Genomic DNA, 13,349 nt, shown 5'->3' with positions numbered 1-13,349 from the left:
AAGTTAACACCAGGAGGCTCTCAGTTAACCACCCTCCTTGCAGCTGGGCAGTGAGTCCTTTCTGGAAAGCCAGTCTAGGAGCAAATACTCTATGTCTGCCACAGATGTACTTCATCAAAACAAGAATCCAAGAAAGAGGAGTACCCAGGGTTTAAAAAGAAGAAAGGGACCAACTCAGGAACTCAACGTAAATCCCAGGTTAACAGTGATGCAGCAAGCCAAGAAAGCAATCAGGACGAATTAGGAAAAAACAGAAGAGGTCAGAGGGCTCTAGGAAGATGATCTTTGAAGAAGAAAATGGATTCTTTCACAGTGAACGTGACAAAGGACCAGGAAGAGCTTAGGGATGTGATAAAGGCATGTTGCTTTTCTCAGAAAGCAAACCAAAACTAATTAGGAATTTCTAAAAAAGTACATAGAGCTTCATAAAGAACTCATGGTCCAAATATACGGCAAACTGAAATCTGGCATGATTTTGAGAAATTGATGACCTGTGTTGCGGGCTAACGTATGCCCCCCACACACACTTATATGGAACCTCGAACTTTCAGAATGTGACTATATTTGGAGATAGGGCCTTTAAAGAGACAATTGAAATGGGGTTGTTAGCGTGGGTCCTCATCCACTTTGACTAGTGTCCTTGTAAGATGAGGATATAGGGAGAGGGAGAGACACCAGACACACATGTGAACACACGGCAAGAAGGCACGCACCTGCAAGCCCGGGAGAGAGGCCTCAGAAGAAACCAAGCCTGCTGACATCTTGATCGTGGACCTCTTGCCTCCACAACGGTGAGAAAACCAACTGTTGTTTAAGCCACCCAGTCTGTGGTATTTTGTTATGGTAACCCTAGCAAACGAATACAGGCATGGTGAGGAAAGAGAAGTTTGCTTTCTTTTCTGTGTCCACTGGTATGGTTTCCATGTTTGTTTGACCACATGCAAACACGTGTGGGGCAGACAGTCCCATAGTTGTCCTCTAATACAGCATTTAATAACAGTTGCATTTATTTATTTATTTATTTGGTAGTGTTTGTAAATGCTTGGCATTCTCGTTATTAGCAATAGAGTGTTTTTGCATTCTTTTTTTTGAATTTTTGAAGTTACTTTATTATTTTTTATACAGGAGGTTGTTATTGGTTATCTGTTTTATACATATTAGTGAATACATGTCAATCCCACTCTCCCAATTCATCCCACCACCACCACCCCCAACACTTGCCCCTGCTTTCCCCCCTTGATGTCCATACATTTGTTCTCTACATCTGTGTCTCTATTTCTGCCATGCAAACCGGTTCATCTGTACCATTTTTCTAGGTTCCACATACATGCGTTAATATATGATATTTGTTTTTCTATTTCTGACTTACTTTACTCTGTATGACAGTCTCTAGATCCATCCACATCTCTACAAATGACCCAATTTCGCTCCTTTTTATGGCTGAGTAATATTCCATTGTATATATGTGCCACATCTTCTTTATCCGTTCATATGTCAATGAGCATTTAGGTTGCTTGCATGACCTGGCTGTTGTAAATAGTGCTGCAGTGAACACTGGGGTGCATGTGTCTTTTTGAATTATGGTTTTCTCTGAGTATATGCCCAGTAGTGGGATTGCTGGGTCATATGGTAGTTCTATTTTTAGTTTTTTGAGGACCCTCCATACTGTTCTCCATAGTGGCTGTATCAATTTACATTCCCACCAACAGTGCAACAGGGGTCCCTTTTCTCCACACCCTCTCTAGCATTTGTTGTTTGTAGATTTTCTGATGATACCCATTCTGACTGGTGCAAGGTGATAACCTCATTGTAGTTTTGATTTGCATTTCTCTAATAATTAGTGATGTTGAGCAGCTTTTCATGTGCCTCTTGGCCATCTGTATGTCTTCTTTGGAGAAATGTCTATTTAGGTCTTCTGCCCATTTTTGAATTGGGTTGTTTCTTTTTTTAATATTGAGCTGCATGAGCTGTTTATATATTTTGGCGATTAATCCTCTGTCTGTTGACTCATTTGCAAATATTTTCTCCCATTCTGAGGGTTGTCTTTTCGTCTTGTTTTTAGTTTCCTTTGCTGTACAAAAGCTTTTAAGTTTCATTAGGTCCCATTTGTTTATTTTTTTTTTCCCATTACTCTAGGAGGTGGGTCAAGAAAGATCTTGCTGTGATTTATGTCCAAGGGTGTTCTTCTTATGTTTTCCTCTAAGAGTTTTATAGTGTCTGGTCTTACATTTAGGTCTTTAATCCATTTTGAGTTTATTTTTGTGTATGGTGTTAGGGAGTGTTCTGATTTCATTCTTTTACATGTAGCTGTCCAGTTTTCCCAACACCACTTATTGAAGAGGCTGTCTTTTCTCCATTATATATCCTTGCCTCTTTTGTCATAGATTAGTTGACCATAAGTGTATGGGTTTATCTCTGGGCTTTCTATCCTGTTCCATTGATCTATATTTCTGTTTTTGTGCCTGTACCATATTGTCTTGATTACTGTAGCTTTGTAGTATAGTCTGAAGTCAGGGAGTCTGATCCCTCCAGCTCTGTTTTTCTTTCTCAAGATTGCTTTTGCTATTCGGGGTCTTTTGTGTCTCCATACAAATTTTAAGATTTTTTGTTTTAGTTCTGTAAAAAATGCCACTGGTAATTTGATAGGGATTGCATTCAATCTGTAGTTTGCTTTGGGTAGTATAGTTCACAATATTGATTCTTCCAATCCAAGAACATGGTATATCTCTCCATCTGTTTGTGTCATCTTTGATTTCTTTCATCAGTGTCTTTTAGGTTTTTTTTTTTTTTTTTGCGGTATGCGGGCCTCTCACTGTTGTGGCCTCCCCCGTTGCGGAGCACAGGCTCCGGACGCGCAGGCTCCGGACGCGCAGGCTCAGCGGCCATGGCTCAGCGGCCATGGCTCACGGGCCCAGCCGCTCCGCGGCATATGGGATCCTCCCAGACCGGGGCACGAACCCGTATCCCCTGCATCGGCAGGCGGACTCCCAACCACTTGCGCCACCAGGGAGGCCCCTCTTTTAGGTTTTTTAAAATTTTTATTTATTTATTTTGGCTGCGTTGGGTCTTTGTTGCTGCGCGTGGGCCCTCTCCAGTTGTGGTGAGCGGTGGCCACTGTTTGCTGTGGTGCATGGTCTTCTCATTGTGGTGGCCTCTCTTGTTGCAGAGCACGGCTCTAAGCACGCAGGCTTCAGTAGCTGTGGTGCACGGGCCTAGTTGCTCTGCGGCATCCTCCTGGACCAGGGCTCAAACCCATGTCCCCTGCATTGGCAGGTGGACTTAACCACTGTGCCACCAGGGAAGCCTGTCTTATAGTTTTCTGAGTACGGGTCTTTTACCTCCTTAGGTAGGTTTCTTAGGTATTTTATTCTTTTTGTTGCAGTGGTAATGGGTTTGTTTCCCTAATTTCTCTTTCTGATCTTTCGTTGTTAGTGTATAGGAATGCAAGAGATTTCTGTGCATTAATTTTGTATCCTGCAACTTTACCAGATTCATTGATTAGGTCTAGTAGTTTTCTGGTGGCATCTTTAGGATTCTGTATGTATAGTATCATGTCATCTGCAAACAGTGACAGTTTTACTTCTTTTCCAATTTATATTCCTTTTATTTATTTTTCTTCTCTAATTGCCATGGCTAGGACTTCCAAAACTATGTTGAATAATAGTGGCGAGAGTGGACATCCTTGTCTTGTTTCTGATCTTAGAGGAAATGCTTTCAGTTTTTCACCATTGAGAATGATGTTTGCTATGGGTTTTTCATATATGGCATTTATTATGTTGAGGTAGTTTCCCTCTATGCCCGCTGTCTGGAGAGTTTTTATCATAAATGGATGTTGAATTTCGTCAAAAGGTTTTCCTGCATCTATTGAGATGATCATATGGTTTTTATTCTTCAATTTGTTGATATGATATATCACATTGATTGATTTGCATATATTGAAGAATCCTTGCATCCCTGGGATAAATCCCACTTGATCATGGTATATAATCCTTTTAATGTGTTGTTGAATTCTGTTTGCTAGTATTTTGTTGAGGATTTTTGCATCTATATTCATCAGTGATATTGGTCTGTAATCTTCTTTTTTTGTAGTATCTTTGGTTTTGGTATCAGGGTGATGGTGGCCTCGTAGAATGAGTTTGGGAGTGTTCCTCCCTCTGCTATATTTTGGAAGAGTTTGAAAAGGATGAGTGTTAGCTCTTCTCTAAATGTTTGATAGAATTCACCTGTGAAGCCATCTGGTCCTAGACTTTTGTTTGTTGGAAGATTTTTAATCACAGTTTCAATTTCAGTGCTTGTGATTGGTCTGTTCATATTTTCTATTTCTTCCTGGTTCAGCCTTGGAAGGTTATACCTTTCTAAGAATTTGTCCATTTCTTCCAGGTTGTCCATGTTATTGGCATAGAGTTGCTTGTAGTAGTCTCTTAGGATGCTTTGTATTTCTGTGGTGTCTGTTGTAACTTCTCCTTTTTCATTTCTAATTTTATTTATATGAGTCCTCTCCCTCTTTTTCTTGATGAGTCTGGCTAAAGGTTTATCAATTTTGTTTATCTTCTAAAAAAAACAGCTTTTAGTTTTATTGATCTTTGCTATTGTTTTCTTTGTTGCTATTTTATTTATTTCTACTGTGATCTTTATGATTTCTTTCCTTCTACTAACTTTGGGTTTTGTTTGTTCTTCTTTCTCTAGTTCCTTTAGGTATAAAGTTAGATGGTTTATTTCAGATTTTTCTTGTTTCTTGAGGTAAGCTTGTATTGCTATAAACTTCCCTCTTAGGACTGCTTTTGCTGCATCCCATAGGTTTTGGATTGTCCTGTTTTCATTGTAATTTGTCTGTAGGTGTTTTTTGATTTCCTCTTTGATTTCTTCAGTGATCTCTTGGTTATTTAGTAACGTATTGTTTAGCCTCCATGTGTTTGTGTGTTTTACGTTTTTTTCCCTGTAATTGATTTCTAATCTCATAGAAAACACATGGTCAGAAAAGATGCTTGATTTGATTTCAGATTTCTTAAATTTACCAAGGCTTGATTTGTGACCCAAGATGTGATCTCTCCTGGAGAATGTTCCTTGTGCACTTGAGAAGAAAGTGTAATATGCTGATTTTGGATGGAATGTCCTATAAATATCAATAAATCTATCTGGTCTGTTGTGTCATTTAAAGCTTGTGTTTCCTTATTAATATTCTCTCTGGATGATCTGTCCATTGGTATAAGTGAGGTGTTAAATTCCCACACTGTTGTTGTGTTACTGTCTATTTCCTCTTTTATAGCTGTTAGCAGTTGCCTTATGTATTGAAGTGCTCTTATGTTGGGTGCATATATATTTATAATTGTTTTCTCTTCTTCTTGGATTGATCCCTTGATCTTTATGTAGTGTCCTTCCTTGTCTCTTGTAACATTCTTTATTTTAATGTCTGTTTTATCTGATATTTATATTGCTACTCCAGCTTTCTTTTGATTTCCTTTTGCATTGAATATCTTTTTCCATCCCCTCACTTTCAGTCTGTATGTGTCCCTAGGTCTGAAGTGGGTCTCTTGTAGACAGCATATACATGGGTCTTGTTTTTGTATCCATTCAGTGAGCCTGTGTCTTTTGGTTGGAGCATTTAATCCATTCACGTTTAAGGTACTTCTCGATATGTAAGTTCCTATTACCATTTCCTTAATTGTTACGGGTTTGTTTTTGTAGGTCCTTTTTTTTTCTTGTGTTTCCCACTTAGAGAAGTTCCTTTAGCATTTGTTATAAAGCTGGTTTGAGGGTGCTGAATTCTCTTAGCTCTTGCTTGTCTGTAAAGCTTTTGATTTCTCCATTGAATGTGAATGAGATCCTTGCCAGGTAGAGTAATCTTGGTTGTAGGTTCTTCCCTTTCATCACTTTATATATATCATGCCACTCCCTTCTGGCTTGTAGAGCTTCTGCTGAGAAATCAGTTGTTAATCTTATGGGAGTTCCCTTGTATGTTATTTGTCGCTTTTCCCTTGTTGCTTTCAATAATGTTTCTTAGTCTTTAATATTTGTCAGTTTGATTACTATGTGTCTTGGTGTGTTTCTCCTTGGGTTTATCCTGCCTGGGACTCTCTGAACTTCCTGGACTTGGGTGACTATTTCCTTTCCCATGTTAGGGAAGTTTTCGACTATAATCTCTTCACATATTTTCTTGGGTCATTTCTCTCTCTCCTCTCCTTCTGGGACCCCTATAATGTGAATGTTGTTTTGTTTAATGTTGTCCCAGAGGTCTCTTAGGCTGTCTTCATTTCTTTTCATTCTTTATTCTGTTCCACAGCAGTGAATTCCATCATTCTGTCTTCCAGGTCACTTATCTGTTCTTCTGCCTCAGTTATTCTGCTATTGATTCCTTCTAGTGTATTTTTCATTTCAATTATTGTATTGTTCATCTCTGTTTGTTTGTTCTTTGATTATTCTAGGTGTTTGTTCTTTAATTCTTCTAGGTCTTTGTTAAACATTTCTTGCATCTTCTCGGTCTTAGCCTCCATTCTTTTTCCAAGGTCCTGGATCATCCTTACTATCATTATTCTGAATTCTTTTTCTGGAAGGTTGCCTATCTCCACTTCATTTAGTTGTTTTTCTGGGGTTTTATCTTTTTCATTCATCTGTTACAAAGTTCTCTGCCTCTTCATTTTGTCCATCTTTCTGTGAATGTGGTTTTCCTTCTGCAAGCTGCAGAACTGTAGTTCTTCTTGCTTCTGCTGTCTGCCCTCTGTTGGATGCGGCTATCTAAGAGGCTTGTAACAGTTGCTTTTAAATGAGGGAGCTGATGCCCAAAGATGTGAAATGACTTACCTTCAGTAACAAAGTTGAACAACGGCAGATGAGAGTTCAGATCTCCTGAGTCACCAGCCAGGACTCCTTGCTTGGCACTACTTGTCGCCAATTGGACACTTGAGTTAGGGGGACTGGATGCTGGACTGCTCCCTGGGAGAAGGGAGGTTGAAAGGCAGTTTCTGATGTCAGGCAACGTTCAGTGATGACCAGGACATTCTGGGAGTAGGAAAGTGTTGGTTTATTCAAGGGAACTGTCTTTTCATCTCTCGAACCCAAAGATCAAGTTCCTGAAATTTGTTAACAATGGAGCTCCATGAAAATGCTGCCAAGATGCCCTGAGATCTGAAGGACAAAGCCGTTGTTCAACTTGGAAAAATACTTTACACATATCAACATGAAAGGACTTTCACGTTCTTCCTTTCAATTAAGGAAACCATTTGCAGATCACAAGGCTCTACCAAGAAAGGTTAAATAATTTCCTCAGAATGACCCTCCACACTGGGGGAGGAGGGATGAATTCAGGTTTACTGATTCCTCATCCATGGCTTTCTGTAAATATTTACTGTGTCCAGGAAGGTTATTTGTGAGAAAGCACAGAGATGATGTTTCCAAAGTCAGAAAGGGAACCCTTCTGGAGAACTCCAGGGGAGCTACAGTTGATTCCTGTTATGCGTGGTAGTTAGGTTCTATAGAAGTCACCGCAAACAGTGATTTAGTGAATACGGAACCATTGCTTCTGGGGGAAATACAGGGTTAAGTTCCCTTGAGCCTCTGTTCACAACGTTTTCATCATTAAGTGATCAGTATACAACCTTGTTTTATGCATGTTTCTGTAAGGACACCTTATTTAATGCATACTACTGATTCAGTAACATGGAACTCATGCCCAGCAGCACTATTACTCATATCTGAAAGAAGCTTATCTAACATACATGTTTTTTCCATGAGGCACATCATAATTTCTTGCACTTAGGAACACTAGGCAGCACTATGCTTTTAAACATTTTAAATAGTGAAATTACCAACAAAAAGCACAAAAATGCAAAAAAAAAGTGGCACTTGTTTACAGTAAGAAAGCTGAAACAAAAAGAATGTTGTCAGTCTCAGCTGGGAGCAGGTACTCTGGGCAGCTGGAATTTTTTGCTGTTCTGCATCTCTCTGTGAATGACCACGAAAGCACCCTGAGTATTGATTTTGGGGTTACAAATAAATATTAGCAGGTAGGCAAATTTGCAAATATGGAAGCCGTGATAATGAGAATTGACTATATTATTAAGTCACACTAAATCCTGAATTATATGCCAAATCACTACCTCGAAAGATCTTAATGAGACTAACCCCCAGCTCCCCACCTGCGTTAAGCAGGTTAACAGGAGCCATTTGTACTACAGGGAGATGGCAGGACTGACCCATCCACTTCCCAGGGCTCCATAAGCCTCTGCAAACTCACCTGCAGTCCTTCACACTCAGGGAAAGCAGAGCCCTCATCTTGTTCACACAGTGTCTTCCCCAAAGGTATGATTTGGGGGGTGGGGGAGGGAGGGGGAGGATGTTGCAGGGAGATTTTCTTCAGAGATTCCTATTCCTTTAACAGCCTTTTATTTACTCTCTACTATGCGTTAGGCATTGTTCCAGTGCTGGAGACGTAGCAGTAAACAAAACAGACAAATCCCTGCTCGGATGGAGCACACATTCTGAAGGGGCGGACAATAAATTGACCGTAAATAACATATAGAGTAGGTTCACCAGTGGTGAGTACCAGAGGGAGAAATAAAGCACAGGTAGATCCAGAGTGTGGAGGGTACTGTGCTTCTCACAGTGGAAAACTGATGTAGGAAAAAAGCCAAATAAATTGCTACAGTGTATATACATATACATACACACACACATTTATTTTAAATGGTTGCAGATAAAATTCCTTTAGAAAAAGTTAGTTTGCTAAGTTGTATTTCCTTTGTACTATGAAGAAATAACAAAGGATTGCTAATTTAATAGTCTGACATAAGTAATGGTATATTTTTACTAATAGAAATGTCACGATTTGTACCTTATTTTGTACAATGGAGAAATTGAGTATAATTTCACTTTTATTATGAATAGATAACATTTAAAGTCATGAAAAGATTGTACATCTCATTGTATGAGTGGTATTGAAATGCCTTATTTTTATGTATAATAGCAAAGGTTCTCATTCCAATCCTACGGAATCAGAATAATGGAACAGGATATATTAACTTGGATTTACAGACCTATGTATTCACTTTTAGTGGGGAGGGGACAAGTTAGAATATACTGAGGGTGAACTCTGTTTTGACATTAAATAAGTATTGTTTCTGACTCTACAGAATTCACATATGTCTTAGGGCACCAGGGTGGTGTAGTAATTAAGCAGATAGATGGGAGAGCTAGACTACCTGAGTCCAAATGCTGGTTCTTCTGTTATTAATGGCACGAGTTAATGTCTCCAATTTTCCCATCTGTGAAATGGGAAATGATAGTACCTACCTCATAGGGTTGCTGTGAGGATTAAATGCGTCAATCTATATTAAGCACTACGCTAAGAATAGGGTCTGGCACATAGTAAGCACCATACATATGTTTGTTTGTTATTTAAAAAACATATTAAGTTTTCTTAACACTATCTACACATCCTAGAAAATTGTGGCAGGAACTTTATCAGAAATTTAAAAGTCACAGCTGTTTACCAATACCAACTACTCTAGAATCACTTTTTAAATTAAAAAAAAAAAATCCACCTTGAGGCGGAGGCAGGGGAGAAGTGAGAGGCGGCCCAGAGGGGTGTTGGCGCTGGGGGGTGGGGGGGGCAGCGTGAGAGTGAGCTCGTGGCCGAGTGAGTTTATCCCTACGGGCGGTGAGAGGCCTGGGGCCTACCCCGGAGGAGCAGGGTCTGGCCCCCCTCTCGGTTCCCAGGCCCGGCGGCGCGGTAGCGGCCCAGTTGTGAGGAGGCGGGGAAGCGAGTGTCCGGCCCCAGCCACGGACGGCATGGACGTGGGCCCGGACCCTGGGCTGATGCAGAAGTTCAGCTGCCTGGGCACCGCCGACAAGGACGTGCTCATCTCCGAGTTCCAGCGGTTGCTCGGCTTCCAGCTCATCCTGGCCGGCTGCGCCTTCTTCCTGGGCATGACCAGCTGGAACCTACAAGGAGCAATTGGCGCCTATTATGACTTTGAGAGCCCAAACATCAGTGTGCCATCTGTGTCCTTTGTTGAAGATGTCACCATAGGAGAACGGGAGTCGATATCCCCTTATGCTCAATATATAAAAACATGGCGGATCCAAAATTCTGGGGCAGAGGCCTGGCCTCCAGGGGATTGTCCTCAATATGTCAGGGGAGACCAGCTTGGACGTGTGAACATGGAGTTGGTGAGATTGCTAAAGCCCCAGGAGATTGCAGATGTCAGCGTCCAGATGTGCAGCCCCAGCAGAGCCGGAATGGATCAGGGACCGTGGCGGATGTGCACTGCTACAGGACTCTACTATGGAGATGTCATCTGGGTCATTCTCAGTGTGGAGGCGGGTGGACTTTTAGGAGGAGCACAGCAGCTGTCATCTTTTGAAACGGAGTTCCACATACAGCCACATCGCAAGGTAGAAGGAAACTTCACCCCGTTTGCCTCTCCCCCAAAGAACCGAGAGGTGAAAACAAAAGATGCTGGGGGTTCCGGGTTCGACTCCATCAGCAAAAACACATGGGCTCCCGCGCCTGACCAAACCGAGCAGGATGAGAGTAGACTCTGCCAGAGCTCTGTAAATCTGCCCCCCAGCAGTCACGCAAACAACATCAGTAGCGACTTACAGTAAGGGGCTCCACGGGCCTTACCCCTTCAGTCAGTCTTAAACGGGTGTCACCAAGAAGAAAAATTAACGAAAGACACAAGGCTTGACTCTGGGAGGGGAGGGCAAGGGGTTCCTCTGGATTGCAGACCACATTGCAGGGACCCGTGGCTCTGACCCCCATCCTGGAAGAAGAGGAAGAATCAGAAAGACTAGTTTTGAGTAAACTCAGCGTGTGTGTGTGTGAATGCTGAGTGGTGGGAGTGGTGTTAAGGCTACCAAGAAGAAATCCACGCAGCCACTTTGGGTTTTGTTTATTAGGCGTCAGTCTAACAGGTCATTAGGGCGCTCGGGAAGGAAAAAAATGTTTAAAATGGGGGAAAAAGGCCATCTTTTTAAACAAAAATTATTTTGCCTACAGACAGGTTGTAGGTTTGAGCACATGTTAATTGTTTCCCCTCTTTCCCCACTTTTATTTTTTTAGATAAGGTATAACATTCTGTGTATAGAATAGCTGCTTGCTCTGGAAGCAATTGAGGTTCAAAGCTGGCACGGCCTGCTTGGGGACTCTGTGGGTAGGTGCTATGGGAGGACACCTGCCGTGCCACCTGATTGCACAAGACTCTGACCCCATTTGTTTTTAATGGCATCAGCCCATGGGTTATCACGCTTTTCCTCTTCTTTTCTGTTTAATCTTCTGTTGATTTACACCTTTGACATTTGTACTCGTCAACCCTGTGGCTTGTTAGCATCAGAACCTCTCTGAAGACCAAGCTTCCCTGTGTGGCCAGCAGAGGAAGCCTGGAGGACAGATCTCAGGTGACGTGGGAGTTTGTGAGGCCGAGAGGTGACCTCCTGCACACACTTGTAACAATTCGAATTGCTTTCCTTCCATGTTTCTCTTGGCGGAGAGAAGCGCCATCACACTTAACTGCTCTTCTGGATTCTTGGTATACAGCGGCTCCCCATTCGCTCTGGGAACGGTGCCTCTGTGCTGTGTATATGTGTGTGCTGCGTGCACACACACACGGGTGTTGGTGCAGCTCACCAGCGAGGGTGCAGCAGGCGAATGTGAAGGTGTCCCCCGCTTCTCTGTTGTCACACAACTCCCTTCCCTGTGTTTCCCTCCAGTTGTCCTTTGTGGTGTTTTCGCAGCCTGTTAGTGGAGGCTGAGCTGTTAAGGTATGAAAATGGAGCCCCAGATGGGGAATTTGCCGTGGGGAAGGGCCACACTTACTGACTGCGTGATCTTGGAGACCACATTTTGCTGGGAATGAAAGGACCCCCTCCCTGAGCAGGATGCTTAGCTATTGGGAGGTGGCGGGCAAGGCACAGCCCAGCCGGAGCACAGGTCGATTGGCTGGCTGCTCCCTGGGACAGGTGGCCCCACTGGCATCCTGTGCCATCCGAGCAGGTTGAGGTGTGGGTATCTCCACGGGAAGCTCCAGCCAGGCCAGAACAGCTGTCTGCCAAAGATACAGGGGTATGCAGAGTCCCTCGTCTCTTCTCACCCCCTCCTCCCCTCGAGTCTTGGTTCGTTTGGTAGCCGGGGATATGGATCTAGGGTGCCGTTGCTGGGTCACCTGCCTGTGGTCACACCCCCATCCCCTGGGGGCTGTGAGACAACAGGGAGTCCAGCTCGATGATTGGCCGCAAGGGGTCACGTAGCCTGGGTGTGGCTGAGAGTCTGCCTGCCTGTCTGGCTCTGTCTGGGTGCCTGAGTTAGGAAAACGCCTGTTGTTTGTTCCTCCTCGTCCTCTTCCGAGACGGTTATTTTTTTCAAGCTTGACTGTGAGAGAAAAGCTTGTATGAAATTCTCCCTACCTTCTCCCCACCATTCTTTGCCTCCCCACCTCCCCCCAAATAAAAGGGGGCGTAAACATTGGTCCACTGGAGAAGCCCCGGGGGAGGGTGGAGCCTGCCTGCTGCAAGGGCAGTGCCGCTGGGGCTGGGGCCGGACTAGAGCTCACACTGGAGCACCTACTTTCTGTGCACACACAGAGCACCCCATTCCCAGCAGAGCAGAGGGGAGTCCCTGCCAGGTGCCCAGGCCACCACAGGTCCAAGCCAGGGGCTCACGATAGCTTTCTGTTTGCGGGCCCTATTGGGCCCAGACTGGTGCCACTGTTGCTGCCAAGCTCCGGGGACACCGCCACCCTGGAGCCCACACATGCCCAGCCGTTCTGCTCACTGGATAGCCCTCAAAGCATCACATCTCCAGCTGCCCCTGCAGGATCATGGGAGGCTTTACACCTGCCGGTCTCCAGGCTTCCTCATCTCCCCCACACTAGGTGCCCCTTCCCCTTTTCCCAGGGGGCTGCCCACCGTTATGCAGCAGTGGCTTCACAGGTGACGTCAGTGGGTCTGGGCCTGCCACAAGGATTCTGCGCCTCCCCTTGCTTTTAGGCATCTCACCTGGCAAGGTAATTGTCCCAAGCACGTTGGCTTCCCTCCCAAGAACAAACCCTTTCTGTGCACATCTTTGGAGCAGTGCGCTCCTTGCAGAGGCCAGAGCGAGCGCAGGCCGCGGAGTCGGGGCGGAAGGAGTCTGTGGTCCTCCCAGGGCCTGGCGGCCCTTAGCACCACTCGTCCTGCCTCTGCTCGCTGGTTTGGGCTCTGAGCAAGTCCTCAGAGCCCCTCTTTCCCACTGCCTAGTGGGCCAGCAGAGGCTACCCTCAGCCCCAGTAGTCTGTTCCTCTTGGACCCTTTACCAAGTGGCAGGCTGCCTCTGGGCAGGACCACCAGCGTCTGGCACCTGCGAGGTGAGGCAGGCA

At 44.0% G+C, this 13,349-nt stretch overlaps 1 protein-coding gene across 2 annotated transcripts; it reads left to right on the top strand.

Moving 5' to 3' along the window:
- Positions 1-9,783: 9,783 nt before the first annotated feature.
- On the top strand, positions 9,784-10,602 carry LOC132501010 (protein ILRUN-like). 2 transcript variants are annotated; one of them, XM_060116432.1, is made up of 2 exons: positions 9,784-10,085; positions 10,284-10,602. In XM_060116432.1, exons 1-2 carry the CDS (start codon positions 9,784-9,786, stop codon positions 10,600-10,602), a joined length of 621 nt encoding a protein of 206 aa, XP_059972415.1. The 2 variants fall into 2 exon arrangements, with proteins under 2 accessions (XP_059972415.1, XP_059972414.1); XM_060116431.1 differs by having other exon boundaries at positions 9,784-10,602.
- Positions 10,603-13,349: the final 2,747 nt, after the last annotated feature.

Source organism: Mesoplodon densirostris, chromosome 13 (assembly GCF_025265405.1).
Source record: "Mesoplodon densirostris isolate mMesDen1 chromosome 13, mMesDen1 primary haplotype, whole genome shotgun sequence".
NCBI lineage: Eukaryota > Metazoa > Chordata > Mammalia > Artiodactyla > Ziphiidae > Mesoplodon > Mesoplodon densirostris.
The sequence above is the reverse complement of the archived record's forward strand: the minus strand, read 5'-3'. Positions and strand labels throughout refer to the sequence as shown.